The sequence below is a fragment of the Calonectris borealis genome, chromosome 11 (assembly GCF_964195595.1).
Source record: "Calonectris borealis chromosome 11, bCalBor7.hap1.2, whole genome shotgun sequence".
NCBI classification, from domain to species: Eukaryota; Metazoa; Chordata; class Aves; order Procellariiformes; family Procellariidae; genus Calonectris; species Calonectris borealis.
The window spans coordinates 24880243-24907577 of NC_134322.1; the positions used below are offsets into that span (position 1 = coordinate 24880243).

A 27335-nucleotide genomic window follows, 5' to 3' on the forward strand; every position below is an offset into this window, starting at 1 on the left:
AACAGACACCGAAGTCTGCCGTGATATTGGGAGCTGCAGGAATTGGGAAGACAATGACAGTAAGAAAGACTGGGCGTCAGAGGAACTCTGTAGACAGTTTGACTATGTTTTCTACATACATTGTTGGAAGGGTAATCTTCTTACAGCTCAGGGGATTATGGCTGACATGATTTCGAAATGTTGTCCCAGTGATAATCCACCTCTTGTAGAGATCTTGAGGAGACCAGAAAAACTCCTGTTTGTTATCGATGGCTTTGATGAACTGACGTTTTCTTTGGATCAGCCACAAAATTACCTGTCCTCTGGTCCCTGGGAGATGAAGCCAGTGGAAATCACCCCGAGCAGTTTATTTAGGAAAATCCGTCTCCCTGAATGCTCCCGGTTGATCACAAGACCAGCTGCCCTGCAGAAGCTGGAACAGTGTTTGGTGTGTGAATGCTCTGCTGAAAATACTGGGATTTTCAGCAGCTGATAGGGATGAGTATTTCCACAAGTGTTTTGAAAATAAGGAAGAGAGAAGGAAGGCCTCTCAGTTTGTTAAAGGAAATGAAATGGTCTTCACCATGTGCCTTGTCCCCATCATGTGCTGGATCGTCTGTACTGTTATGAAACAACAGCTTGAAAGTGGTGAAGATCTTGCACAAACTGCCAACACAACTACAGGAATATATATCCTTTATGTTTCCAGCTTACTAACATCTCTGAGCAGCAAGTTGAAACAGAACTTGCACATTATCCTGAAAATACTTTGTTGCCTGGCTGCTGATGGGATCTGGAAACAGAGAGTCCTCTTTGAGGAGGAGGCAATCAATGAATTCTTGTTAAATCAGAGAGACACTCTCCCACTTTTTTTGAATGAGAGCACTTTTCAGGAGGCCATTGTTTGTGGGAGTGCCTACAGTTTTATTCATCTGAGTGTCCAAGAGTTTTTTGCATCTCTATTTTATGGCAAAACAAGAGATAAGCAAGAAGATCCTAAGAGGGATGTGAAAAAATTGTTAGAAAACTATGGGAACTCAAGACATGATTTCAGGTTAACCGTGCGGTTCCTATTTGGTCTCTTAAGGAATGAAGAAATGTTTTGGAAAAAGAATCAGGGTGCAAAATTTCTCCTGAAATTAATGAAGAATTACTAATGTGGCTTCAAACTAGCCAAAAAACAGCTTTAGCTGTTAATGCAGAGAAAAGAGCAGTGATTCATGATTTGGAGGCTTGCCACTGTTTGTATGAAATCCAAGATGAAAGTTTTGTGAAAACTGTATTGGCTTATTTCACTGGAATATATCTACAAGACATCAATTTCACCCAATTAGATCAAATAGTTCTTTCATTCAGTATAAAAAAGAGGCCTAAACTGGAATCACTTGATGTGGGCTATTGCTCCTTTATCTCAGAAGACCATGAAGAACATTTAGACCAATAGCAAGCAAAGCTGTCACATCTGTAAGTAAAATCCTAGGTCCCTAACTTGCAAATTCTCTTAGCAACTGAAAAAGTTTCAGTAACCAAGAAATTACTGGCTTACTTATCAAAAAATTAAGGCTAAACTTTTCATAAAATGAAGGTGCAATGATGGAAGCTGCTTTGTGATGAGCCTAATGGGATGTTGCACTAGTAATTACTGATGACGTGAGTCAATTCAAGAGTAAGCATGTAAATACAAGAGTGCATGTCAGCTAAGTGTCTAAGTTACCATTGTAATCAAAGAAGACCAGAGTCCAAGTCATCTAACATTCAGATAGTCACCTGCTGGCTGGTCAAGTGAGATCACTCTGCAGTCACCACTGACTGAACTTACGAGAAAACTATTATCTGTGGTGAAACTACTGAACTGTTTGGCTTCCTTGTACACACTGACTTAAGACGTGTTAGTCTCAAATACAATCCCATACAAATGCAATCCCATGCAGGGTTTCTTTTCCGCTTGCCCTCCTATTAATTGTTGATGTTCTTGAAATCAAAGGCCTAAAAGGAAGAAGTTTTCACTGTGTCAAAAAGTTTCAAAAGCAGGGAGGGAACAGCCCATTCAGCCCTCCAGGGAGCTTTACAAATCCCTGAGAACAGAACCCCTTCCTATGCCTCATCCTGATCCCACTTCAGTTAAGGTGGGTGAAACAACTTCTTTGCTGAGGCTCTCTGTTTACCAAATGCTGGATCCTGAGAAGACAGGAGGTACCTAGACCCAGTGAAAGACAATGGGAGTTCTCCCCCTGCAGGCAGTACAAATATAGGCCTTTGCCCTTTGTGCACAGCAAAACATAGCATACTGTTGATTTTTGGTTTATGGGTACAAACCTGCTTTCTATGTTAAGGGGGAATGCTCTGTGTGTTTAGAGCTCAACTATGATGTGCAATAAGAGATATCAATCTGCTTTTCCTCTGTTCTTTTCCTCAATGTATATCTGTACCACCTGATGCTATAGGGTAGGGAATGAACTCAGCTTGGTCGGGTATCAGGAGCAAAACAGCTACAATGAGATGGATTTCTGCCCAAGCACATTTGTCCTTTTTAGAATTATGCGATACCCATGAAGTGCCCAATCAGGTGCTTTTTTTGGAGGCAGCAGAACTCTGAGAATCGTTGTTACGGAAGGGCAGACAATGCCAGTATCCCAGAGTAACTCTGGGGGCACTTCCCAGCTATCTGGGAACAGACCCCAGATCTGCACAGGTGTGTTTTGCTTGTGAAGGCAGGACTACACACAAAGTTACTGTAATAATCCAAGGATCACAGTTTCCCGGGCTTCTCTAACTCTACGGCTTTCTGTGCTGTAGTGTGCCAACATAAAGAAATTTTGCTTAGTCCTCCTGTTACTACAAATGGAAGACCCCTACCTGTATGGGGCAGCTCCTTCTATTTTAAGGTGCAAGCACATGAACAATTGTACTGTGTGTAATGTACCCTTAACCAAATAGTATTTGCTTGGACATGTGAATTTCAGAGCACAGAACGTATCCTTGAGACATATCACAAACAAAGGTATGATGAGTAAAGAGAAGTCATCCACATAGCTCCCCACACAGTGCACAGGGATATCTGGAGTGTTCCAAGCAGCTGTGACTCAGACCTGGTGAGGTATTATATGTGTTTACCAAGGTGATTTGCTTTGAACTGTGACTGTAGAATATTCTGCCATTTAATATCACACCTGCGAGGGTGCTAGTTTAATTTTTGTGAAGCATAAATGCAAACTATAGCCAGAGAACAGTATAAGATTCAACTCTTTTTTTTGGGGGGAGGGGGGGAAAGCCATCACCTATTTACTAGCTTTGTCAATCCCTGAAGAATCCAAACCGTACATTAAAGATCTTAAGGTACAAAGTTTTGTTTATTTTTTTTCAGAAAAAAAATGAAGCCAGGAAAACCCTAACCTTTATATTTTTTCCTCCCTCCCACACTCTCTGACAGAACAACTCTGTTGATGCTCCTATGACAGCACTAATGTTTTTCAAGAGGTTTTGGAAATGCTGAATTGTCTTCAAATTCAGTGAGATGGTTTTAGTACAAGTCACTAATACCAGTAACAAATTGGGGGAGATTGATATGACAAAGTAGTTATGGGGAACTATTGGAGAAAAGATTTAGGAATGAGAGTATTTTGAGGATACCTTTCCCTACATAAACTCAGTCATATTTGATTTAAATGTATAAAAATAATAATTTATTAAATAATAATTTATTAAATTAATAATTTATATCAAATTTCCCCCTGGCTCCAAGTTAAGATTTAGGACAAAAAAAGGAAACTCTTTGTCTTTAGCTGGCTGTTTACTAACATCTTGCTTGAGGTGGTAAATAAAAAATGACAGAGGATACAAGGTATAGGCCTGGTGAATGTTTTCCTCTCTTCACTAGAAACAGCACTGGGGCTGTGTTTGGTATCAACTCAGAGTGTCAGCAAGGCACAAAACTATGATAGCCCTAGACAGCATTATCCACCTGTTTATCTGAGCAGCTTGGGTTTAAACATAGATCTTAAAAATGCTTGTGAATGGAAAGCAAACCCAAAAAAGCATGCAACATTTCTGTGTTGGCACATGTTTTTCCAGTTTTCACCTCTCTCTTCCTTCCTGTTACTTTCTTTCCCCTTATTCTGCCTTCTCCACCTCTTTCTGGTCCTTTTTAGACAGAGGCAACTTGATCTTATGCGAACAAAACTCCAGGGAAGGGTCGTGTCTGCCAGGCATGGGAGGAGGGAGAGCTGGGGCCACATATAGGCAGGCATAGCCAAGGTATTCCACCCAACTACCCGATGCATTTCATTGCACAAGTATGTTGCAAAGGCCCAGCCAAACTGGGGTTCTCTTCCCTCACTGCAAGGAGGAGCCAAATCCTTAAACTGGAGTTTCTTCTTTCCTCTTGAAGGGACCATTCCCTTTTAACATGTGTATCTGGTATGATTCATCTCTCTCCTTTAAATGTGTGTGAGCTGTGTTCTCCATGGGGTGTCCTCTCCTGAGCATTCCCATGAGGGATTTTCTCACTGCACCCACTCTCTCCCAACTGCTGCCCTATCATTACATCTGCTTTTGGCCTCCTTCCTCTGTGTCTTCCTCCTCTTTGTCTGATCTCCCCATCACAATACTTTGGGATTCCCTCCAGCAGAGTTTCCATATCTCCTCAAGATAGAGAGGCTTTCTAGAATTCAGAAAAGGTGTCCAGGTAGCACACTATTGCTGGAACAGAGAAGACAGGACTTCTGGAGGGTAACAACTCTGCAATATGGAAAAATGCTTCTCTCCTGGGACAGGAAGACCTCACACTGTGTTCTGGTTCCAGCTGGGACAGGGTTAACTTTCTTCCCAGTAGCTTGGGGGGTGTGCTGTGTTTTGGGTTCGGTGTGAAAGGAGCGTTGATGGCCCATTGATGCTTTGGCTGTTGCTGGGTGATGCTTGCACTGGGAGGGGGGAGCACAGCCGGGGTGGTGGACCGAGCTGGCCAATGGGGTATTCTATACCATGTGACATCATGCTCAGTATAAAAACCAGGTGTGTGGGGGGGCTCACCCCCCCGTTCGTGACACGCGGTCAGCGGTCGGTGAGCGGTTGCGTTGTGCATTGCCTGTTTTGTGTATTCTGTTATTGTTGTTGTTCTCATTGTTATTACTACTGTTCTACTTAGTTTTATTTCAATTATTAAACTGTTTTTATCTCAACCCGGGAGCTTTCCTACTTGTGCCCTCCGGATTCTCTCCCCCATCCCACCGGGGGTGGGGGTGATCGAGCGGCTGCGTGGCGTTTATTTTTGCTGGCTGGGGTTAAACCACGACACACTGGAAGGCTGAATAGGGTCCTCAAGAGGAGATCAATGAGCGCAAAATGGCAGCAGGACTCAGATGCACCGTGGCAGAGTCCTTTAGGAGCACATGGCTGCTGCTGCCCAAGATACCTGCTTAGCTGCAGCTAGCTAAGGCAGGATTCCTATGTCTTTAGAGAACCTACAAACACCAGCAGAGAGCTAAGACAGACTTGGCAGGGACCCTGAATGCAAGGCAATTGGTTCCGAAGGAATCTTCATACCCCAAAACCTCAGAGGTCCCTTTGCACCAGAATTCCCTGCCCAGGCTGCCTCCAGCCCCACTTTCCATGCTTAGAGGGAGACAAGGGTGAGGTTAGTTGTGCAAGGACTGGAAGGTGCTCCTGCCCATGCCTGAGGGTAGATATCAGCCCTGCGGGGAAAGCCAGGACACAGATAGCTGGGGGTCACACAAGGCCCAGAAGGCATACGTGGGGCTGGAGGGAAGTGGGATGTCCACTTGCCTGCGAGGAGCCAGACCCAGCTGCCCAGGCACGTGACTGCCATAACTGCCCACAGCCACGGTCTGCTGGGTTTGAACCCACCTCATCAACCAGAGTGGGTGGGACCAGAGGAGCAGTGCTGGGATTGGTCCCTGGAGAGGGCTGGGGTGGGGCTGTGGAACCCCTTCCTCCCCAAACTACTGGGTGGCCAGGGCAGAAGGGTAGGGCCAAAGCCCTGCTTGAGTCCTTCCAGGAGGGGATTGGCTGAGGGAGGCAATTGTACTGAGTGGTGAGCAGGCAGAGCCTCCAGCTCGGCCTCTCATTGGCTGAGGGGTCGTGAGCCCCTAGTGGAGTGCAGGACTCCTGCTGTGGTCCTGGACTGTCCAAGTCTGTTCCCCACCCATGCTGAGAGCAGCCATTGCTCTTCTTTGTGCATCTCTCCAACAGGCTGGAATGGTGCGAACTCACAGCTGCCTGCTGTGGGGTTCTGGCCACAGTGCTCAGCACCAGCCAGTGCCTGAAGGAGCTGAGACTGCGTGGAAATGCTCTGGGAGACCCAGGAGTGCAGCTGCTCTGTGAAGGGCTCAAACATCCCACCTGCTGGCTGCAGAGATTGGGGTAAGGAACAGTGAGCAGGCTCGCCAGGGAATTGCCCAGTCTGGGACCCTGACAGGGCTTGCAGCTGGGCCTGGCAGCTGCAGGGGTGGGGAAGGGCAGAGCAATGGTCTTTCTCATGGTCAGTCACTGCTCACCCTATGCTCGCAGCCTGCTCTGCTAAGACTGTGTCAATCAAGTGTAAAGGACGTGCCCCTCCATGCACCCTGCTCTGCAGCATAGAACCTGCTAATTCAGGTACACACAGGCAGGCCCAAAGGAGCATGTGTTGAAGGTAAGCAGACATATCATCTGTCTGTGTGCACAAAAAAAACTTCCTGGAAGGATTCATCATTCTAGAGACTCTTCCTCCCTGTTGAATGAATCTTCCTCTGAACCTTTCTGTTAAATAGACACTCTCTGGACAACCAGCTTGCACCTTGTTATGCTTTCCAGTAGCCTCCCCAGTGCTGACCTGGAGGTTAGGTCCTCTCACTCTAGTTATACACAAAGTTTGCATTAGCATATTGCAGCTATGGTGATGTGTCGATATGTGGTGAATCACACAGTTCCTTTTCTAGTCAGTTACTTTGCATATGCAGTCCAGGGCCTCCAGCAAACCCTTTCAGAGGGTTAGGGCTTTAGTGTAAGGCCTGTGTAATCCCTTTCAGATACCCCCACCAGGGTATCTGAGTTACCCTGAGGCACATAGCACTGGACCTTCCTTCTTAGGCCGTGGAATCCAGCCCAATGCCCCTGGTGACATCAGTGGAAGCACTAGCAGACAGTGTCACATTGCTCATGCTCTCAAGAAATCCCTGTGACCATAATTTCCTACTGGTTTTATCTTTTCTTTAGAGGGTCCATAGGGAAGACCAAGGACAGAAAAGACTGCAAATCAGATCAGATTTCCAGGGCAGGGAATAGACAGTGTGTCCAGCACTGGTCCGTCATTGGCCACTTCTGAGCAGGGTTTCTGGCCATTCTCAGTGTTGATTGGCCAGGAGAGGGGCTGGTGGTTGGGATTATCAAAGTAGACATGGTCTGAAACCCTGTAGAATTGCTAAGAAGGCGCGAAACTCTCAAGAGTGTGCTGAGTAGAATTACCTATCTTTGATTTTGGCTAATAGCAGAGCAGTTTGGAAAGGGAACTGAATGGAGGCAACCTTGCTTTGCTCATTTTTTTCTGATCCTGTGGGACTGCACTCTGTTCCACGAGGAGCACAGTCTGTGTGCTATGTTTACCTTTGGCCTTCAGCTCTTTCCATCATGGGGGACCCCTGCTCCTGCATCTTCCTGACAGATGCAAGCAAGCTAAAATTTTTCTGGACAGTGTTGAAGCAAATTTCTTGCACAGATTACAGAACACATGATAAGGGGGGTGCACTTTGCTGCATTTGTAATTTACAAGTAAGGAAGAACTACCTCATGCCGATCCCCCGGAAGTTTCAACAGCAGTCTAGTTAAAGGCCAATCACAAGTGGTGAGTAGGGGTCAATACTAGGGTCAGTATTTATGTTCATGAATGACCTGGACAATGGGACAGAGTGCACCCTCAGGAATTTTGCTGATGACACAACACTGGGAGGTGTGATTTATAAACCAGAGGGTCGCGCTGCCTTCCAGAGGGACCTCCAGAGGCTGGAGAAATGGGCCAACAGGAACCTCATGAAGTTCAATAAGGAGAAGTGCAAAGTCCTGCACCTGCGGAGGAACAACCCCAGGCACGAGTACATGATGGGGGCTGACAAGCTGGAAAGCCGCTTTGCTGCAAAGGATCTGGGGGTCCTGGTGGGTAGCAAGCTGAACATGACCCAGCAATGTGCCCTTGCAGCAAAGAAGGCAAATGGTATCCTGGGCTGCATCAGGCAAAGCATTGCCAGCAGGTTGAGGGATGTGATCCTTCCCCTCTGCTCAGCACTGGTGAGACCACACCTGGAGAGCTGTGTCCAGTTCTGGGCTCCCCAGTACGAGAGAGACATGGGTATACTCTGGTTCATGCAAGGGACTGGAGCATCTCTCCTATGAGGAAAGAGTGAAAGAGCTGGGACTGTTCAGCCTGGAGAAAAGAAGCCTTAGGGGGGATCTTATAAGGTAGAATAGAATAGAATAGAACAGAACAGAACAGAACAGAATAGAATAGTTCAGTTAAAAGGGACCTACGACAATCATCTAGTCCAACTGCCTGACCACTTCAGGGCTGACCAAAAATTAAAGCATATTATTAAGGGCATTGTCCAAATGCCTCTTAAACACTGACAGGCTTGGGGCATTGACCACCTCTCTAGAAAGCCTGTTCAAAGGTTTGGCCATCCTCTCGGTAAAGAACTGTTTCCTAATGTCAAGTCTGAACCTCCCTTGATGCAACTTTGAGCCCTTCTCACATGTCTTGGCACTGGATAGTAGGGAGAAGACATCAGCATCTCCCTCTCACATCCCCTCTTCAGGAAGCTGTAGAGAACAACAAGGACACCCCTCAGTCTCCTTTTCTCCAACCTAGACAAACTCAGTGCCTCAGCTGCTCCTCATAGGACATGCCTTCCAGCCCTTTCACCAGTTTTGTTGCCCTCCCCTGGACACATTCGAGTACCTTAACATCCTTTTTTAATTGTGGGGCTGAGAACTGCAAACAATACTGAAAGTGAGGCTGCACCAACACTAAATACAGTGGGATAATCACCTCTTTTGATCACCTCTGTCAACCAGCACCCCCAGATCCCTTTCTGCAGGGCTGCTCTCCAGCCATTCCTCTCCTAATTTATACTTGTGTCTGGCGTTATTCCGTCCCAGGTGCAGAATCTGTCATTTGTTCCTGTTAAATTTCATGCCATTGATGATTGCCCAGTGCTCCAATCTATCCAGATCCTTCTACAAGGCTTCTTGTCCCTCAAGAGAGTCAACAGCACCTCCCAGTTTAGTATCTTCAGCAAACTTATTTATGGTGCATTTAATTCCTGCATCCAGATTATTGATAAATATATTAAACAGAACTGGCCTAGAATTGAGCCTGAATAACACTGCTAGTGGCTATCCACCAGTCCCATTCACTACAATCCTTTGAGCTTTGCCATTCAGGCAGTTCTTTACCCAGCGCAACATGTACCTGCTCATTTCAGTTGGACAACTTGTCCAGAAGGATGCTGTGAGGGACAGTATCAAAAGCCTTACTAAAATCCAGAAAAGTACATCTACTGCCTTCCCTTCATCCACTAGGCGGGTGACCTTATTGTAGAAGGATATCAAATTAGTCAGACAGGACTTTCCCTTTGTGAACCCATGTTCACAATATTAATTATATCAATGTATATAAATACCTGAAGGGAGAGTGCAAAGAAGAGGGAGCCAGCCTCTTTTCAGCAATGTCTACTGACAGGATTAGAGGCAATGGGTACAAACTGAAACACAGCAGGCTCAATCTGAGCATAAGAAAACCCTTTTTTACTGTGAGGGTGACTAAGCACTGGCAAAGGTCTCCCAGGGAGGTTGTGAAGTCTCCGTTCTTGGAGATATTCCAAAATCATCTGGACATGTTCCTGGGCAACTGGCTCCTGTGCTTCAGCAGGGGGGTTGGACCAGATGACCTCCAGAGATCCCCTCCAACATCAACCATTTTGTGGTTCTGTGATTCTGTGAATGACTTCTCTAAGTACATGGGCAGCATAAGGAAAAGGAAATAAAGTGTGTTCCAGTGTTGAATGAACTGGGGAACCTAGTAACAAAGGCCAAGGTACTCAGTGCCTTGCTTAGCCTTGATTTTTCACTTGTAAGATCTATCCTCAGGTCTCCCAGACCCCTGGGTATGCTGGCAAGGCATGTGGAAATGTGATAATTCCCACCATAGAGAAAGATACATTTAAGCAGCACTTTAACCCTTTGATCATATGGGACCATGGAACCACGGAACCATCTGAGGGCACTGAGCTAGCTGACCAATGTCGCTGTGAGGTCACACTATCATCTTGGAAAGGATATGCTGATCATGGGATGTTCCTGGTGACTGGAGAAAGAGAAACATCACACTCATCCTCAAGAAATACATTGTGGTTCTGTTGAAGGACCTGGGGGTCTTGGTAGACCTCAAGGAAGGACAAGAAGCTCTGCTGAAAATAACCTTGGAGTCTTGGTAACACACAAGCTGAACAGAAGTCAGAGTGTGCCTACGCCACAAAGGCGGTTAACAGCATAGTGCACCATATTTAAAAGGAGCAAAGGAAGGAGATTAAGTGAAGTGATTATCCCTTTCTACTCAGTGCTCAAAGTGCATCTAGAATACTGTGTCTATCTTTGGGCACCCCAGTACAAGAAAGACCTTGACAAACTGAAATGAGTTCATTGGAAGACCGTGAAGACGGTCAGGGAGCTGGAGCAGCCAGCTCTCCTATGAGGAGAGGCTGAGGGAACTGGCCTTGTTCAGACTGGAGAAGAGAACACTTTGTGAGGACCTGGTAGTGTTCTAGGTCCCCTCCTAGTAGCAGGAGGTTATTGACTGGATGAAGCCAGGCTCTTCATAGTGGTGCCTGAGGGGAGAATGAGAGACAATGCTGATAGGTTGAAACAAGACAGGTTTAGCCTATATATGAAGGAAAACTTTCCCACAATTGAGGACTGTCAAGCATTGGAACAGTTCACAGAATTTGTGAAATCACCATCCTTGGAGGGTTTCAAGATGTGACTGAGTAACCTGGTCTGACCTCATAGTTTACTCTGCTTTGAGAAGGAATTTGAATTAGGTGAACTTCTGAGGTTCCTTCCAGCTTGAATTGTTCTATAATCCTATGATCCTAAGGAGAGTTTAGAAAACTGCAAGCCAGTCAGCCTCACCTCAGTCCCTAGGAAGGCTATGGAGCAAATCAGCCTGAAAAACATGTCCCGGAAATGAAGAAGAAGGTGATTAAGAATGGTCAGCATGGATTGACTGACAGCAAATCTCACATGTCCAAGCTCATTGCCTTCTATAACAGGGTGACTGGCTCAGTGAAAAAGGGGAGAGCAGTGGATGTTGCTTGCCTTGATTTTAGCAAGGCCTTTGGAACAGTCTTCCAAAATATCATTGTAGTAAAATTGCTGAGATAGAGCTTGGTAAGTGGATGATAAGATGTAAGAAAACTAGTTAGACTACTAGGCTCAAAGGTTATTGATAAGCAATGTGAAATCCCACTAACAGAAGATTGAAGGTGGCATCCCTCAGGGATCAGTACTGGAGTCAATACTGTTTAAAGTCTTTCTTAACAGTTTGATGATGGAACAGAATGTGTTCTCAAGTGTAAGGATTGTTAGGAAGTGATTGGCAGGATGCAGATGCTGTTATGTCTGAACTACATACTAGCATGGCAACTCCAAAACGCTCAATCTGTTCCTTGCTGGCCATGTAAGCACTGCCTTCCCCCTCAGTTTCCCATCCCTAGCAACTCCATTCTTCTCAGGTCCTTCTGATGCTCGTGGTATTGCCTGAAAAATAGGCGTCGGTTATCTTCCTGATTTAGGCTGTTGTGATCAAGTGCACGGCTGAGCAAAAGGCACCTCCAGATAACACCAGACATATGACTTACACATCTTATTCATGCTTTTCCCATTACTTCACCCTCCCTTTCACTGCCATTTTTCCTCTCTTGCCTTTTCCCATTCAACTCCCAATTCCTGATTACTTTTTCCCATCAGTCTCTGTTTTGCTACGTGCATCTCCAAATTCAGTATTTCTGATGCAATTTCAGCCTTAAATGTTATGACTGATATGAGCACCTAAATGCTGTTGGCTTTGCAAGACACTACTCCCCAAAAGGTCTCTAAAGGTCCTCTCCAGTTATCTGTGAAGTTCAGCTATTTCTCACATGACTATCATTTAACAATATATAAAATCCAGCCATCCGAGTAATGAATGTATATTTTTTCCAACTTCTCACACTGTTCTCTATTATGTCTGAAATTTCTATTGTCACATCCAGTAGCTCATTCTGTTCAGTTAGATAAACCTCTGGCCAGGGCCTATTCAACAGCTACTTGCCTGCAGCACTAACATGAATGGTATCAGATTAGGAAGCAGTCAACACACTGCAACGCCGGGTTGCTGTTCAGAGACACCTCATCAAGCTAGAAAACTGAGCAGACAGGAAGCTCAGGAAGCTCAGTCAAGGCAAGTTCAAAGTTCTTCCCCTGAAATGAAAACAAACAAACAAACAAACAAACAAAAAAAAAAAACCCAAACAAAAAAATCCATATACTGTGACGGGCTGAGGGCTGCCAGGCTAGAGAGGAACTCTGCAGAAAAGGAGATGGGGGGCCTGCTCAACAACAAGTTAAGAGGAATCAACAGTGTGCCCTGGCAGCAAAGAAAGCCAGACACATATTGGGGTTTAGGAATATAGCCAGCAGGTAAAGGGAAATTATTCTTCCCCTCTGTTCAGCAATTGTGAGACCTCATTTTGAGTAGTGTGTCCAGTCTGGGCTCCACAGGACCCAAGACGTTGACACACTGGAGAAGGTCCAGAAGAAGCCACCGAGATTTTCAGGGTGCTGGAGCATATGGCATATGTGAGAACTTGCTATGTTCAGTCTGAAGAAAAAAAAGTGAAAGGTGGATCTTACCACTGCACTAAAATAGTACAAGGGGCAATGATCATAGGTTGCAAGAAGGGAATTTCCATTTAAATGCAAGGATATTTATGTATTTATTTACTTACTGGTATCATGAAGGTGGTAAAAGACTGTAACAGGGATCCAGAGAAGTTGTGACATCTCAATTCTTGGAAACACTCAAATCCTGAAAGCCTGTGGCCCTTAGAAATCCCACTTTAAGTCGGCCCTGTTTGGAGCATGGGGTTGGACTAGATGACCATCAGAGGTCCCTTCCCTCCTATATCACTCTATGACTCCGTAGTTCCCTCTGTGGGAGTCAGAGTACTGCACTGCGAGGTGTTATTGACACTTGCTTCAGTCCAGAAATGTTTTGCTGGCTTTGTCACTCCCCTCTCCAGACAGCTACATCCCATTCCTAAAACTATCACGCAACATCAACCTCCTCTTAAGATCTTTGTTAATGTAAGGATATGAACTATTTAGAATTAGATCTTTGGTTATGCATGAAATAAGACCTGAGAGTGGAGGCAGAAAGCTCTTTTACTTCCTGCCTCCCAGGAGAAAGGAATTAATTTCTTAAAACCATGGAGACTTACTGTGAACTTTGATGGTTTGTGTCTCCTTGCAGTGGAAAGAATGCCGTCCAAAGAAGTCTCTCATGCTGAAGAAGGCCATTTGTAGGCAAGGATTAATAGGTCAAGGATCATTCCTAGAGCTACTGAGATCCTTTCTTCAAAAAGACACAATCTCACACTGTGCTCTGTGGCTGAGAAGGTGATTATAACAGAAGCCTCACTTTTTTCCCCCCTGAGGTACAGCCCACTCAGCTCTATGAACTCATCCTGGTGGAGCACTGTATGTGTCGTTAATGCATAAAAATCTTTTTTTTTTGTACAAGGGGCTTTAGGTGGGTGGTGTGAGAGGCTGAAACATTTGTCTCAAAGATTGCTTATCTAAGCAAAGAATCCTCTGAATAGATGTGAGAGACTGAATTATAGAGCATTTGTCTCAAAGATTGCTTATCTAAGAAGAGCAGCTGCAAGGTGTGAGAATGTTTGTCTATTGGCAAGGCCACAGAGGCCTCTGGTTTGCAGGGGATGCGCTCTGTGCAAGGCTCCGTGTTGCATAAGAATGTAGCAACATGCCATTGCCATGGAAATTGCAGCCCTTGAACAGGAATAAAAGGGACTGACAAAACTAGCCCTGGGGCGATCGACCACTGCCGTCCCCAGCGTGATTGACCACCGCCAACCCCGCCGCGACCGCCCACCGCTGAAGCACCGAAAGACTTGGACTCCCGAGATGTCGCGGATCCATGGTGGTGACTATTGCAATTCTATCCTGAATGCTTGTTTGATTTCTATCTTTGTTCTGATCTATCCTATCGCTACTAACTTTTACTTTTGATAATAAAAGTTGTTTAGGACATTAGGTATATGACCTCGTTTGTGTCTTAATGTCGCTCTTGGGATCATATCGAAACCTCCCCCGACATTGGATTGGGACAGGTGGAAAGACTCAAACTGTTTCTGGCCTTTCTCTTCCCACTGCCCTCCTCTGACAAACTGAGGACAGTGAGAGCAGCAGGCAGGGAGCAGGGAAAGTAAGTTTAAAAATATGTGAAAGGTAAGGATACCTGGTTTAAGAGGAAATCCGGTTAATGGCTTCTCTTTAGGATAAGGATTGGGCCTACAGTGTTAATCATGTTTACGTGTTTGCTAATGGTGTTTATGTGGGTGCTGGTAAGGGCACTGCTTTCTGAATGTTGGTGTCTGTGGCTGGCCATGTGTGTACTCTGGAGGGAGCATGTGCCAAAGGTGACAGGTTTCAGTCTTTTTTAAGAGAGGAGTTATGGGTATGGTGGCCAGTTGGGAGAGGAGTGTTTTGGGGCCAGTATGACATGCTTGTCTTTGTTGTTCAGGACTCTGGGGTTTTAGACAAAAGGAAATATTTAAGGTAGATTTTAAACTATTCTTCTTCCCTTCTTCTCTCCAAAGGCTCAGCAAATATGGACTCAGTGAAGAAACTCATTGGGAGCTGGCTCATCTAAAAAAGATCAAGCCCAGCCTGAAAATAGAGTGCATCTTTTAAACAGGACTTTTTTCAGCCTAGGTGTCAGGCTTCATGGCTAAAAGTTAAGAAGGGACCAAATAAATGTTTGTTCCATTTTAAGGATTCTCCCTTAATGCCAGTAACAATGCTGAACATGTGGGGCCTTGACTGGCCACACAGTCTCAGGGCAAATCATCCTCAGAACAACAGGATCTGAATTTTATCCAAGTGCAGTTCAAATAGATCCCCCTTCATGATCATATCTGACTGGGGAAGGAATCAGAGTGTAGAAGGAAATGGGACAGAGATGCAGCAAGCAATGAGGATATGGATGAGTCCAGGAACTTCCTTCTTTCATACTGCAGTGATTTGGGGTTCAGTGGACTTGTGTCAGATGCCAAGAGAGATATTTCTTCACTTTCCATGGCTCCTTTATAAGGATTTGTATACTCATGGTGCTTTCTGTAGGTTTGATTTCACAGTTTTCAAGAGCATCATTTCTGTCTCCATTTTGACTATATATTTGTCAAGGATGATGTTTGTACCACTGTTACTGAATTCAAATATAGTTCCTTTTGCACTGTGACGTCATTCCTTCCAGTAGTCAGTGTTAATCTCAGACTATTGTCCAGTGATCAGGGCCAGGGAAGTTCCCAAGGATAGTTCCTTTGGCTGAGCTAGAAAGACTTTTCCCCCCTTCTGTGGACCCTCTGGGCTTTCTCAAGAAAATTATGTAGGGGGCCACATAGGTCCCTGGATGCCCACAGAAATGTTGACCCCCAAGGTCCAGAACAGAGCTGTGAGAGATAGTGGAGGGATTAAACCATTTCCACATGAACTGGAAACTTTTCTTTTTCTGCCATGCTATTGCTTTGTGTGTTGTGGGGTTACATTTGAGAAGCATTCCTAAAACAAGAAATGCAGATGCATAGCATGCAGAGAACATTTGTACCCATTAGAGTGTAGAGAAGTTTGGGACAACTAGCTGTGCCAAAAGATTTATGTGGGAGGCATCACAAAGAAATCAACATCCAGAAAGAAGCTGAAGAGGAAGGAAAAATGGTGAGCAATGTTGTGTAAGAGCCACCTACAAAGTGTGTGAGGAGGGAGAAGTTCTTGAAAAGTCTTCTGTAAGCTGAGTGAAAGTGCTGAGCTCTTGGCAGTTGTCCATTTTTCCAAAAGGTGAAAAAGCAAAATGTGTGTACAAAGCTGGAGGGAAGCCAGGAGCAGGATGGCTAAAGAGTGGGGAGGAGTAGGAAACTATGCAAGGAGGAAAAGCTGAGTTAGGAGCAGCACAAAGCACAGTAAGAAGAGCAAGGTGCAGGGACAGAAAAATGGGACATGGCTAGCAGAGGTAATTAATGGAGTCAAGCAGCTCCGAAAAATCAGTCACAACAATCAGATCAGGTCAGCTTCACTGGGCCTTGATCTCAGCAAATCTTAACATCTTAACCTACCAGTCAGTACAGGAGGGGAAAAGCAATGCAGGAAGCAGTATATCAAGAAGGGTTGTAACAGCTGAAGAGATTTCCACAATCTCCAAATAGTAGCCTCTTCCCACATGCCTTCTCAGTCAGAAAAGGGGAAATTACGACAACCCTGCATCTGCTGGTTTGAGGCCCTTGGGAGCACCACCACTGCTCTTAGAGTGACCAAATGATCAATGCCTGTCTGGAGGGTTCTCTATGGGAGGAATAGTGGGACTTGACTTTCCTCCAGAACCTTATGTGGAAAAAACATAACCAAAAGAAAGTCCGCAGCCCTTGGGGCGCATCGATCCTGGCTAGCTGCCAGACACCCAGCCACTCTCTCACTCCCCCTCCTCAACAGGACAGGGGAAGAAAATAAGATAAAAAAGCTTGTGGGTCAAAATAAAGATAGGGAGATCACTTACCAATTACCATCATGGGCAGAACAGACTTGATTTGGGAAAAATTAATTTAATTCACTTCCAATTAAAATAGAGTTCAATGGTGTGAAACAAAGACAAAATTGGCACCCGTTTGCCGACCTGATGCACTCTCTAGAGAGGTGTACTGGGGGCTTATATCAGGGATGTCACCGAGAGGCTACCAAGCCTTGTACAATCCACTGACTATTAGCCTCTGCTACTGTTTCACATGGGCAGCAGTGATACAGCCAGGAGCCATCTGAGGAGTATCAGGAAGGATTACAGAGCCCTGGGAACAGCGGTAAGGGACTCTGGAGCGCAGGTAGTTTTTTCATCAGTCCTCCCGGTCAAAGGGAAAGGGTTTGAAAGGACCAGTCGAATCTGGTGAATCAACAAATGGTTACAGGACTTCCGCTACTTAGATCATGGGACTCGCTTTGAGAAACCTGGTCTACTGGGGGCTGATGAGGTCCATCTGTCAGAGAAGGGGAAGAGCATCTTTGGTCATAGGCTTGCCAAGCTGGTGAAGAGGCCTTTAAACTAAAGTTGCTGGTGGAGGGGAACCTCAATCCATCCCACTCCTACCAGTTTGATGCCAGTGCCAGCAATAGATGCCCAGAGCCTGGAGAAGGATCACAATTCAGCAGGAGAGCACCTGAAGAGCAGCACAAAGGAACTCCAGCCAGTAAGACAGCTTCATCGGGGGCCCAACTTAATTGCTTCTATGCAAACGCACAAAGCATGGGGAATAAACTAGAGGAGTTAGAGATGTGCACACACCTGCAGGGCTACGATGTTACTGGCATCATGGAGACGTGGTGGGACGGCTCCTATGATTGGAGTGTTGGAATGGAAGGATACAGGCTCTTTAGGAAGGACAGACAGGGGAGACGAGGAGGGGGTGTCGCCTTCTATGTCAATGACCAGCTGGAGTGCATGGAGCTCCACCTGGGGATGGATGAGGAGCTGACCCAGAGCGTATGGGTCAGGATTAAAGGGAGGACAGGGACAGGTGACATTATGGTGGGGGTCTGCTACAGGCCACCTGACCAGGAAGACCGAGCAGATGAGGCCCTCTATAGTCAGATAGGAGCAGCCTCATGTTCACAAACCCTGGTCCTCATGGGGGACTTCAACTACCCCCATATCTATTGGAGGGACAACACAGCAGGGCATAAGCAATACGAGAGGTTCCTGGAATGCATCAATGATAACTTCCTTCTCCAAGTGGTAGAGGAGTTAACGAGGAGAGGTGCTATGCTGGACCTTGTTCTCACCAACAAGGAGGGGCTGCTGGAGAATGTGAAGCTCAAGGACAGCCTTGGCTGCAGTGGCCATGAAATGGTGGAGTTCAAGATCCTTAGAGCACTGAGGAGGGCGCACAGCAAGCTCACTACCCTGGACTTCAGGAGAGCAGACTTTGGCCTCTTCAGGGATTTGCTTGGTAGAGTGCCATGGGACAAAGCCCTGGAGGGAAGAGGGCCCCAAGAAAGCTGGTTGATATTCAAGGATCACCTCCTCCAAGCTCAGGAGTGATGCATCCCAACAAAGAAGTCAGGCAAAAATGCCAAGAGGCCTGCACGGATGAACAAGTATCTCCTGGACAAACTCAAACACAAAAAGGAAGCCTACAGAGGGTGGAAGCAAGGACAGGTAGCTGGGAGGAATACAGAGAAATTGTCCAAGCAGCCAAGGATCAGGTTAGGAAAGCTAAAGCCCTGATAGAATTAAATCTGGCCAGGGATGTCAAGGGCAACAAGAAAAGCTTCTATAGGTACATCAGGGATAAAAGCAAGACTAGGGAAAATGTGGGCCCTCTCCGGAACGAAACGGGAGACCTGGGATATGGAGAAGGTGGGCATACTCAAGGCAGACTTTTTTTGCCTCAGTCTTCACCGGCAAGTGCTCAAGCCTCACCGCCCAAGCCAGAGAAGGCAAAGGCAGGGACTGGGAGAATGAAGAGCCGCCCACTGTAGGAGAATATCAGGTTTGAGACCATCTAAGGATCCTGAAGGTGCACAAGTCCCTGGGACCCAATGAGATTGATAGGGAGTAACATCATAAGTCTCAAAAGGGGGAATTGGTGTAGTGGATATAGTTTGTTAAGATTTGTTGTTTAAAAGTTAGGTAACTAACAGGTGTTGTGTTTGTAGGTATGTAGATATATTGTGTATCTTGGAAGTATTGTTAGACTCCAGTGAGCAGTAACCACGGAAACGGAACAACCTTATAAGGAAGGAAAGGAACAGTGAAGAGACATGAGATTCTTTGCTTCAAATGATGTAGATGGGTTAGGAATGCTTTATGAATAGATAGGCCAGACATTCCATAGATAAAAGAGCCTTGAAACTTTGTACTCTAAATAAATTAGATAGAGAAGCTAACCTTGTAGGGTTGCTAGGGAAGGTATACTGGAATAAGCTTGTTACAAGTGAAAAACATGTAAACCAAGCCAAGGGATAGACGGAGCATCTGAGTACTTGTGACAAAAAATTATCTTCAACAAATTTCAGGAGTTTTGCTTGTCACAGGAGTATGGTATTCACAGTTGATGTCTGGGAAGTTGAAATCTCCCATAAGGACAAGGGCTACCGATCCAGAGATTTCTTCTGGATCTAGATAGATGGAGCATCTAGACGTCTATGTGACTGAGTTCAACCAGAGAGCACTGTGATGAAGACTACCGACGACCACCAGAGGATCTGGAAGACCACCGAGAGCACAAGGCTGCATGTGTCAGAGACGTTTGCCTATGTTAATGAATTCCGGGAAATGACATGAATATTTAGATTATTTCTCAGAAATGTAATGAATATGTATATTCTAATTGTATTTAACCCCTATGGTTACGTGATTTGGCATGCACACTAGGTGGAGCGATCCCCTGTGCGTCCAGCGCTGCAATAAAGAATACCTGCTTTCTAAAACTCCAAATTGAGTCTTAGTTTGTTAGGAACTTCTTCGTTTCAGATTGGCACCCCAGATGGGACCTCCTCTGCTTGCCTATGGGATCCGCTGAGAAAAAGGACTCCCTTGGGTACCCCCGGAGACTTCTCCGGAGGGACTGCTCGCCTCATCCGGATCACTGCAGGAGCAGATAAAGGACTCTCTATTTGATAAAGATATTCTTTAACTCCTTAACTTTTGGGATTGGGCAATTTGGACTCTCCGTAAGACGTAGGTGTTGCCTCCGTAAGGCGTGGCGACCTGGCTCAGGAACGGCATGGCGACCAACCCCGGGCCGCTCGGGCCATCGGCGCGCAGACACCAATCTGGTGGATGGCAAATAGCGTTTATTGGTACGTAACACGGCATTATATACCTTGGGTTTATGACGTCACTTCCGTCTGCTTACATCACAAACTAAACGCTATTGGCTATCAGGGGAGGGGCCCTATCTTTCCGTACAGCGCGATATCTTCCGGCCGCCAGATCCTAACTACCTACATTTCCCCCCTCCTTATGCGTAATTAAATTAGCTAAACGTAACAATCTTAAAAATGCATATATCATAATCTTGGATAAAGAACATGCTAAATGTATCGTGTTCTTAATCTATGCTTTATAACATTTTTAAAACATATACCATAAACTTGAATAGAAAATATAAGGCACGCTAAGCAAGAGGTAACTGGGACGTAACAGAGAATAACAGGGTATAACTGGAGATAGGTAAAAAATTCTGAGCAAGAACATTTTTAAAGCAATTGCCGGCGTTCTATGAACATGATGTTAACTTTTTCTAGCCGGCTCTTGACAAACGACATGAGCCTATTCAATATACAGGGTCCAAAGATCAATGCTATTATGTTTGTCACTATTGGCCCTATCAGGGTAGATATCAGGGTGGCAAGCCATGGTGAATGGTTAAACCATGATGCAAACCAACTTTGCTGCGCCTCTCGTTCCCTTTTTCGTTTTTCCAATCCTTCTCGCAATTTGGGCATGGTGTCCCTCGCTATTCCGGTGTGGTCGGCATATACACAGCATTCTTCCCTCAGCGCAGCGCATATTCCCCCTTGTTGTAAGAACACTAAGTCTAATCCTCTTCGATTTTGCAGCACTACTTCAGACAGTGATCTAATTGAACTTTCTAACGCACTTATTGATTGTTCAACTCTAGCTAAGTCCTCATCCACTGCCATTCTCAAGGTGCTGAATTCTTTATTTTGTTGCACTAAGGATGCTACTCCTGTACCCACTCCCGCACCTCCCATGATCATTAGAGTGGCTACCGTTAGCGCTGTAAAGAGTTCCCGTTTTGACAGATGGTGTTCTGGGGTAATTTGTGAATCATAGACAAAGTCTTCGGAATGGTAAAAGATTTTAGGAATTATAGCTACCTGGACACAATATTTTAAGGATTCATTAAATTTGTCCAACGACAAACAAGGTGTAACTCCCATAATAGAACAAACCCACTTGGTATTGTCGGCCGGTATTAACAACTTTGCAGGAGTTTTATCTTGTGTCTTATTAACACACAGTTGTTTTTTATGGTTTGGGACTTTACCCACGCACACGCCGCCTCCTACAACTTCTGCTAACGTAATCCCTTGTTTTTCTATGTCCCATGTGCACTGGGTCGGATTGGAACCATTTACCCGCATGGGCTTGTCATCTACTCCTACAGCCTCGTAAAAGGGTGGCTTAATTCCGTAGCACAACCAACAATGCTCCGTGAGATTTGGGTTAGTTTTGTTCAGCAGTTGATAGCTAGCTTGCATCATTTTCTAGAGAGAATTTAGATCGGGAGTTGCTTTAGGCGCGGTATTTTCGGTACTATTTACATTATTATGTGGTAATGGTGTAGGTATCGTTGGGTCAGGTATTTTTGGGTGAAGAACCGGGTTAGGCCCGATTGCTTGGGGAGCTTGTGGCACGAGCTTAATAATTTGTACCAGTGCTCCTGTATCTGTGCCAGCTTTGTGAATGAATACTGACCACAATTTCCCCATAGCCCAACCTGCGTTAGTCGGATTTAGGATTTTCAAAATCAAATGGGCACAAGTGCCTCTATTATATACCATTCCATCACTCGCAAATTTTGGACGGTTACAGTTATTTGGTCCCCATGTTACTCGCAAAAATTCGTCGTTTTTTGTCGGTTCCCATCTATCACTTGTCACAATGGTCTCACATCCCCAATATCCACAGAACAAATAATGCGGAGAGTTACAATAACTCTTTCCTGGGTTTGAACTGGGGCACCAATATGTACCCCATAATGATCTCGAGCGGGGCCCTCCCACCATGGGGAATAAGTCGCCTACTGTTACCATGAAAGTGGGGGCACCTGCTGTTATGTTTTCCTTTATCACTCTATCGCTGTGTGCGGGGTCTCGTAGGACCCACCTGAATGGCTGATGGGGATGGTGTTCTGCTGCTTACCTATAGTGACGAGCCCTAAAATGAAGGTCACACAAAGACATCGTAGCCCCCGACTATGGGGGTCATGTCGCTGTTGTCTGGATTCTGCCGGTGCGGAAGTCCCCGGTGTGGGCAGGATGCCTGCTGACTTGTCGTCTTCTCCTGCTACCGGGGCGTACAGGTTACGAGGGCGTCCGATAATCCGGTTCTGTGGAGAAAAACTCACAATTTTTATTAGTTTTATTCTGGAGGTCTGGTTTGATGGACTTAAGCGGACACCACTTAACTGTTCCATCTCTTTTGACCGCGGCATACCCTCGCCCTGTAAGGACTAGCCTCCACCCTTGTTCCCATTCTCCTAGCTCATTCCTGATTATGACCGACGGGCCTTCTTCTAGTGCTCGAGTGGCCCAATGTTTTTGGGTGGGGCTATTTCTCTCTTCTCCCCTGGGAAATTGGTTTAGTGCTAATAAAGCGGTTGCTAGCAGGCGTGCTTGGTCTCCCGGGGGAATGGCGCTGATAAAACCTTCTGTTTTTGCCAGCACCTCTAATTTAGATTTTAGAGTTTGATTCGCTCGTTTGACTATGGCTTGTCCTGTGCTATTATACGGAATGCCGTGTGTCAGGGTAATATCCCATTTCAAAGCAAATGCCCGGACTGATTTAGAGACAAAATTCGGACCGTTGTCTGTTTTGATCTGATTAGGAGTGCCAAGCCACGCCATAGCCGTTTACCAATGTTGGATGGTTGCTTTGGAGTTGGTTCTAAGGTGTTGTGTGGCTACGATCACTCCGCTATATGTATCTACAGTTACGGCTAGCCACGCTCGGGGTTTTAGCAACTGACAGAGCGTGAAATCTGTTTGCCACAATTCGGAGGCTTTGAGACCTCTGGGGTTGACTCCACTGGACCACAGTGGTGTTTTCTGACAGTGGGGACATGTGGCTACTACGTGTTTTGCGTCAGTGACCGAGATCCCGCATTTCTTCGCTAGCGCTTTAGCTCCGATGTGGAGGGACTCGTGTAGCTGACAGGCATCCCTTAGCGTCCACAACCTTTTCGCTGCGGCGTCTGCTTTGTCGTTACCGGTCTGGAAAAACCCTTTGATTGGGTCGTGGCTGTTAACGTGGATGATCGATATGGTGCCCTTTCGAGAAAAAAGTGCTTCTTCCAGCATCAGGGCTGTTGCGGATGTTGACACACTGGGCCCCGCCATGGCCAAGCAAACCTTGGCCACGAACATCGAATCGGTCACGGTATTGAGATGTTCCTCTGGGAACAGTCCACACGCCAGTACTACGGCCATCGCTTCTAGCTGCTGGGCTGAAAGCGCACAGTCGGTCATTTTAATGCAGTGCCATTTTTCTCCAGATTGCCATACCGCCACCGCGGTTGAGGTCGTTGAGGATGCGTCTGTAAAGACCGTTGGTCCCTGTTGGGGCCGGTCCATGATCTTCTGTGGGAGGTTGACGTCGACAATGGTCAGCATTTGAGTCCAGGGGGGCTTTGTAGCATACCGGACTTCTCCGCCAAACCCAACAAGAGCTATAGCTAGATACTCTGACATCGTCACTGATTGCTTTGGGAGCTGCTTGCGGAAGGGTAGGTATATCCTGGCGGGTTCGATGCCTAGGTGTCTTAGGGCGAGTTTTCTGCCTTTCATGATGAGATTACCAAGGCACTCGACTCCTGGAGAGAATGCACGTGATGGTTTTCCCAGGACTATCCATTGTATTGGTTGAGCTTTTTCAGGGGGCCCCTGGGCTAATGCCCCTACTCCCCCGCCTTCCGTGAAATGCACATACAGATCAAGCGGTACACCAGGGTTCCACCTGGCGAGCATGCTCGACGATACCTGTTGGTCGATAAAGTCAAGAGAGTTCATTGCTTCCGTCGTCAGAGTTTTTTGTTTCCAGGGGGTTTTTCCTTTCAGAAGATCGTATAGGGGGACCATGATTTTGGAAGGGATCAGGACAATGTTACGGAGCCACTGCAAGGATCCCACTAATTGTTGCATATCATGGAGTGTTTTGATGTTCCGACGGATTTTTATTTGGGGGGGGGTTACTTAGGAACTGGTGATCCCCACCCCCAGGAAAGTTACACATGGTCCCCTTTTAACTTCCGCGCCCGCGATTTCGAACCCGTTTGTTTTTAAAGTTTCTGAAACTGCTGATACTAGCTGGTTCACCTGATTTTCTGTCGGCGCCGCGATTAGAATATCATCCATGTATTGAATGATAGTCACAGTCGGATCATCACGCCGAACTGGTGCTACCGCGCGATCCACTATAATTTGGCAGATAGTAGGCGAGTTAATCATTCCTTGAGGCAGCACTTTCCACTGGAAGCGTAGGTTGGGGCGTGAGCTGTTTGGGAACACTACAGAAAAAGCAAATCGCTCTTTGTCCTCCTCATGCAGTGGTATTGAAAAGACACAGTCTTTAATATCAAGGACAGCACACGGTTGTCCTTCTGGTATCATAGAGTTCATGGGCAGCAGCATTTGGACGGGACCCATTGGTTGAATTTTTGTATTTACTTCATGCAGGTCATGGAGGAGACGAAACCCGTCGCCGGTTCGTTTGGGTATTACAAAAACTGGGGTGTTCCATGGGCTAATAGAAGGCTCTATATGACCTCGTTGTAACTCGCGGTCGACTAGCTTAAGAAGAGCGTCCATTCGAGGCTTTGACAGGGGCCACTGCTCGACCCACACTGGGTCGGACGATTTCCACGTCAGTCTAATAGGTGGAAGTGGGTGTGCGGCAGTGGCCCTCATGATAAATTTGTCATCCTGGCTTTCAAAAGGGCCAGAGCGTCCCTTCCCAGCAGGGGTGGGACTCCTGACATAACATATGGGAAGAGGGTAATGGTTTTCTCCGGCCTTTTTTCAGCGTGAAGCGTGATTGCTACTAATTGAGCACTTTTCCGAGCCCGGGTTAATCCCCCGACTCCACCCACCATGGGGGCATTTTCCAATTTCCAATGCGGGGGCCCGTTTGTCTCAGGAATAACTGTAACATCTGCTCCGGTATCAATCAAAAAGGGGACACTAATGGTGGTGTCATCTAGGGTATTACAGAGGGAACAGATGCCCCACACCACTGGCGGGCTATCGCATTTTACTGCCAGTGCCACCCTGGGGTCTCGCCCCCAGGAGATGGTTGTTGCTGCCCTTGAGGTGGGGACTGGTTCGGATGGATCGTCGGTTGAGCCATAAAGTTGGTCGCTTGTCGAGGGGGCAGCGGGTTCGGGAGTGTTGTGCCCCATCCGGGGTTGGCATAACTGGGCCGCCTTATGTCCCAAGTGGGAGAGGGCTGTGCGCAGCCCGGGTGCCCTCTCCCCTTCCCGTTTCCCTGCTTTTTAGATCTGCAGTCTTTGGCGAAATGTCCTTTCTTTCCACAGGCCCAACACGGTCCTCTTGGTCGATTTTGGCGCGGGGGGAGCGCTGTGGGCGGGTCCCCCAACCGAGGGCAGTTTGCCGCCACGTGGCCCGCTTAACCACATTTAAAACATGGCATCACATTAGCTATCGCAGCGCGAACAGCTGCCTGAATTGGGGCTAAGTGCTCTTCTTTTGCAACATGCTTGATCATGTCTGCGATACTTGACCCCGCTGGCAGTGATCGCAGGATCTCTTTGGTTGCCGAATTACACTGCTGACGTAAGCAGTTTGCAACGATCGGGCCTTTCGCTTCCGCGGGCAGGGTCGAGGAGTCGACCGCTGCCTGAAGGCGATCCACAAACTGCGTAAAGCTCTCGCTTTCATTTTGCTTAATAGCGGACCATGGCGATGGCTTGACACTAACTCTAGAAGCGGTGCGGATAGCTTCTCTAGCCGCGCGGGTAGTTGTCATAATTTCATGGGCCTGCGCCTGGGGGGTGATCATTGCGGGGTCGGTACCCATCAGCCACTGCAGGCTGGAACCGTGTAGCGGGTGATCCGCCCCGGCCACTTGGGCTGGTTGTCTCGCACAGTTGTCCTCCCATTCTTGTTTAAAAACAATCATCTCTGCCCCGTCAAAGACCAATCTACAAGTTTGTTTTATATCGAACGGGAGCACATCGTCTCCCGCAAAGACACCATCTATGAGGGTGGAGACCATGGCAGAATTAAGGCCTTTATCTGCAATCGACTTAACGATCGCTTGTATATCTTTAGGGTTTATTGGCGAGTGGACCCTCTGCCCCCCGTCTGTCACCCGGACCGGGAACGCTAGCCTGGCCGATGGGACCCACTCGGCACACGCAGTCTTTATTTTCCTCCAGTCAGTGAGGGGGAGTTTTTCTCTTTGCGGTCCCTTTTTATTTTGGGTGGGAATGTTTTGGCTTTTGACTGTATCTCCTCCCGTTTCCTCCTCCTCTGAGCTCGGATCAGTCACGAGCCACTCGTCCCAGCTCGCGTCTGATCCGGAGCCAGAACTCGACTGACCGGCTGCTTCCGGTTTCTGATACCTTTTTGTCGGGCTCCAGCCCCGCCCGCTTCTCCTGCGGGCGGGCCATTCCCTCCCTCTTGACCCGCCCCTCCTTTCTGATTCGCCCCGCCCTTTGCCCGGCAGGGTGTCTGCCCTATCAGGGCATTTTTTCAGCTGGCCGCTCTGATTGGCTTTCCGCCTGTCGCTCATGCTCCCCTCCTCCTCCCGGCCGCCCCCACCGCCTTTCTTCTTCTCGTTCTCCTCCCCCTCCCGTTCGCGTGCGCTCGTTAATGCGAGCGCCTCCTCCCTGTTCCCGCCGCGGGCATCTCCGGCCCGCCCTCCCCTTCTCTGCTCGGTGCCACCTTGGGGCGCGTAGGGCGGCGGGCTAGCCCGGGCTCCCTCAGGCTCTAGTTCCTCTGTAACGCCCCTGGCCTCCTCCGCTGACCCACCCCAGAGGGATTTAGCTCGTTCCTGTCCCTCCGTAAGCGGGTCAGGGTTCGGGGATTGAGGGGACATGGCGCCCTCTTGCAGATCCTTAGGCTTGGCGGAACCATCATCATCTGGGGGGTGCAAAGTCTGCGTGGCCGCCCCGACTCCCGATTTCGGGGTGGCCAACAAGCAGTTCTTCGCCGCACTCCAGGTCTCCTGTTCTTGTGTTGCCTTCTGCAGGGCCTGTACGACTTTCCCCCACGACTGA

The 27335-nt window shown here is 47.0% G+C and overlaps 1 protein-coding gene across 1 annotated transcript; it reads left to right on the forward strand.

Annotated features, from left to right (window-relative positions):
• Nucleotides 1-157: 157 nt before the first annotated feature.
• LOC142086511 (NACHT, LRR and PYD domains-containing protein 3-like) lies at nucleotides 158-27335 on the forward strand. The gene is made up of 4 exons (XM_075159567.1): nucleotides 158-305; nucleotides 394-1033; nucleotides 6187-6357; nucleotides 27170-27335. The coding sequence occupies exons 1-4, from the start codon at nucleotides 158-160 to the stop codon at nucleotides 27333-27335; spliced, it is 1125 nt and encodes a 374-aa protein (XP_075015668.1).

Excerpts from the sequence above, each read along its gene's own strand:
- LOC142086511 (XM_075159567.1), top strand. The coding sequence starts at position 158 with ATGGCTGACATGATTTCGAAATGTTGTCCCAGTGATAATCCACCTCTT. Across the intron at positions 1,034-6,186 it reads AACTCAAGACATGATTTCAG|GCTGGAATGGTGCGAACTCA; the intron begins GTTAACCGTGCG and ends TCTCTCCAACAG. Across the intron at positions 6,358-27,169 it reads TGCTGGCTGCAGAGATTGGG|ATCCTTAGGCTTGGCGGAAC; the intron begins GTAAGGAACAGT and ends GCCCTCTTGCAG.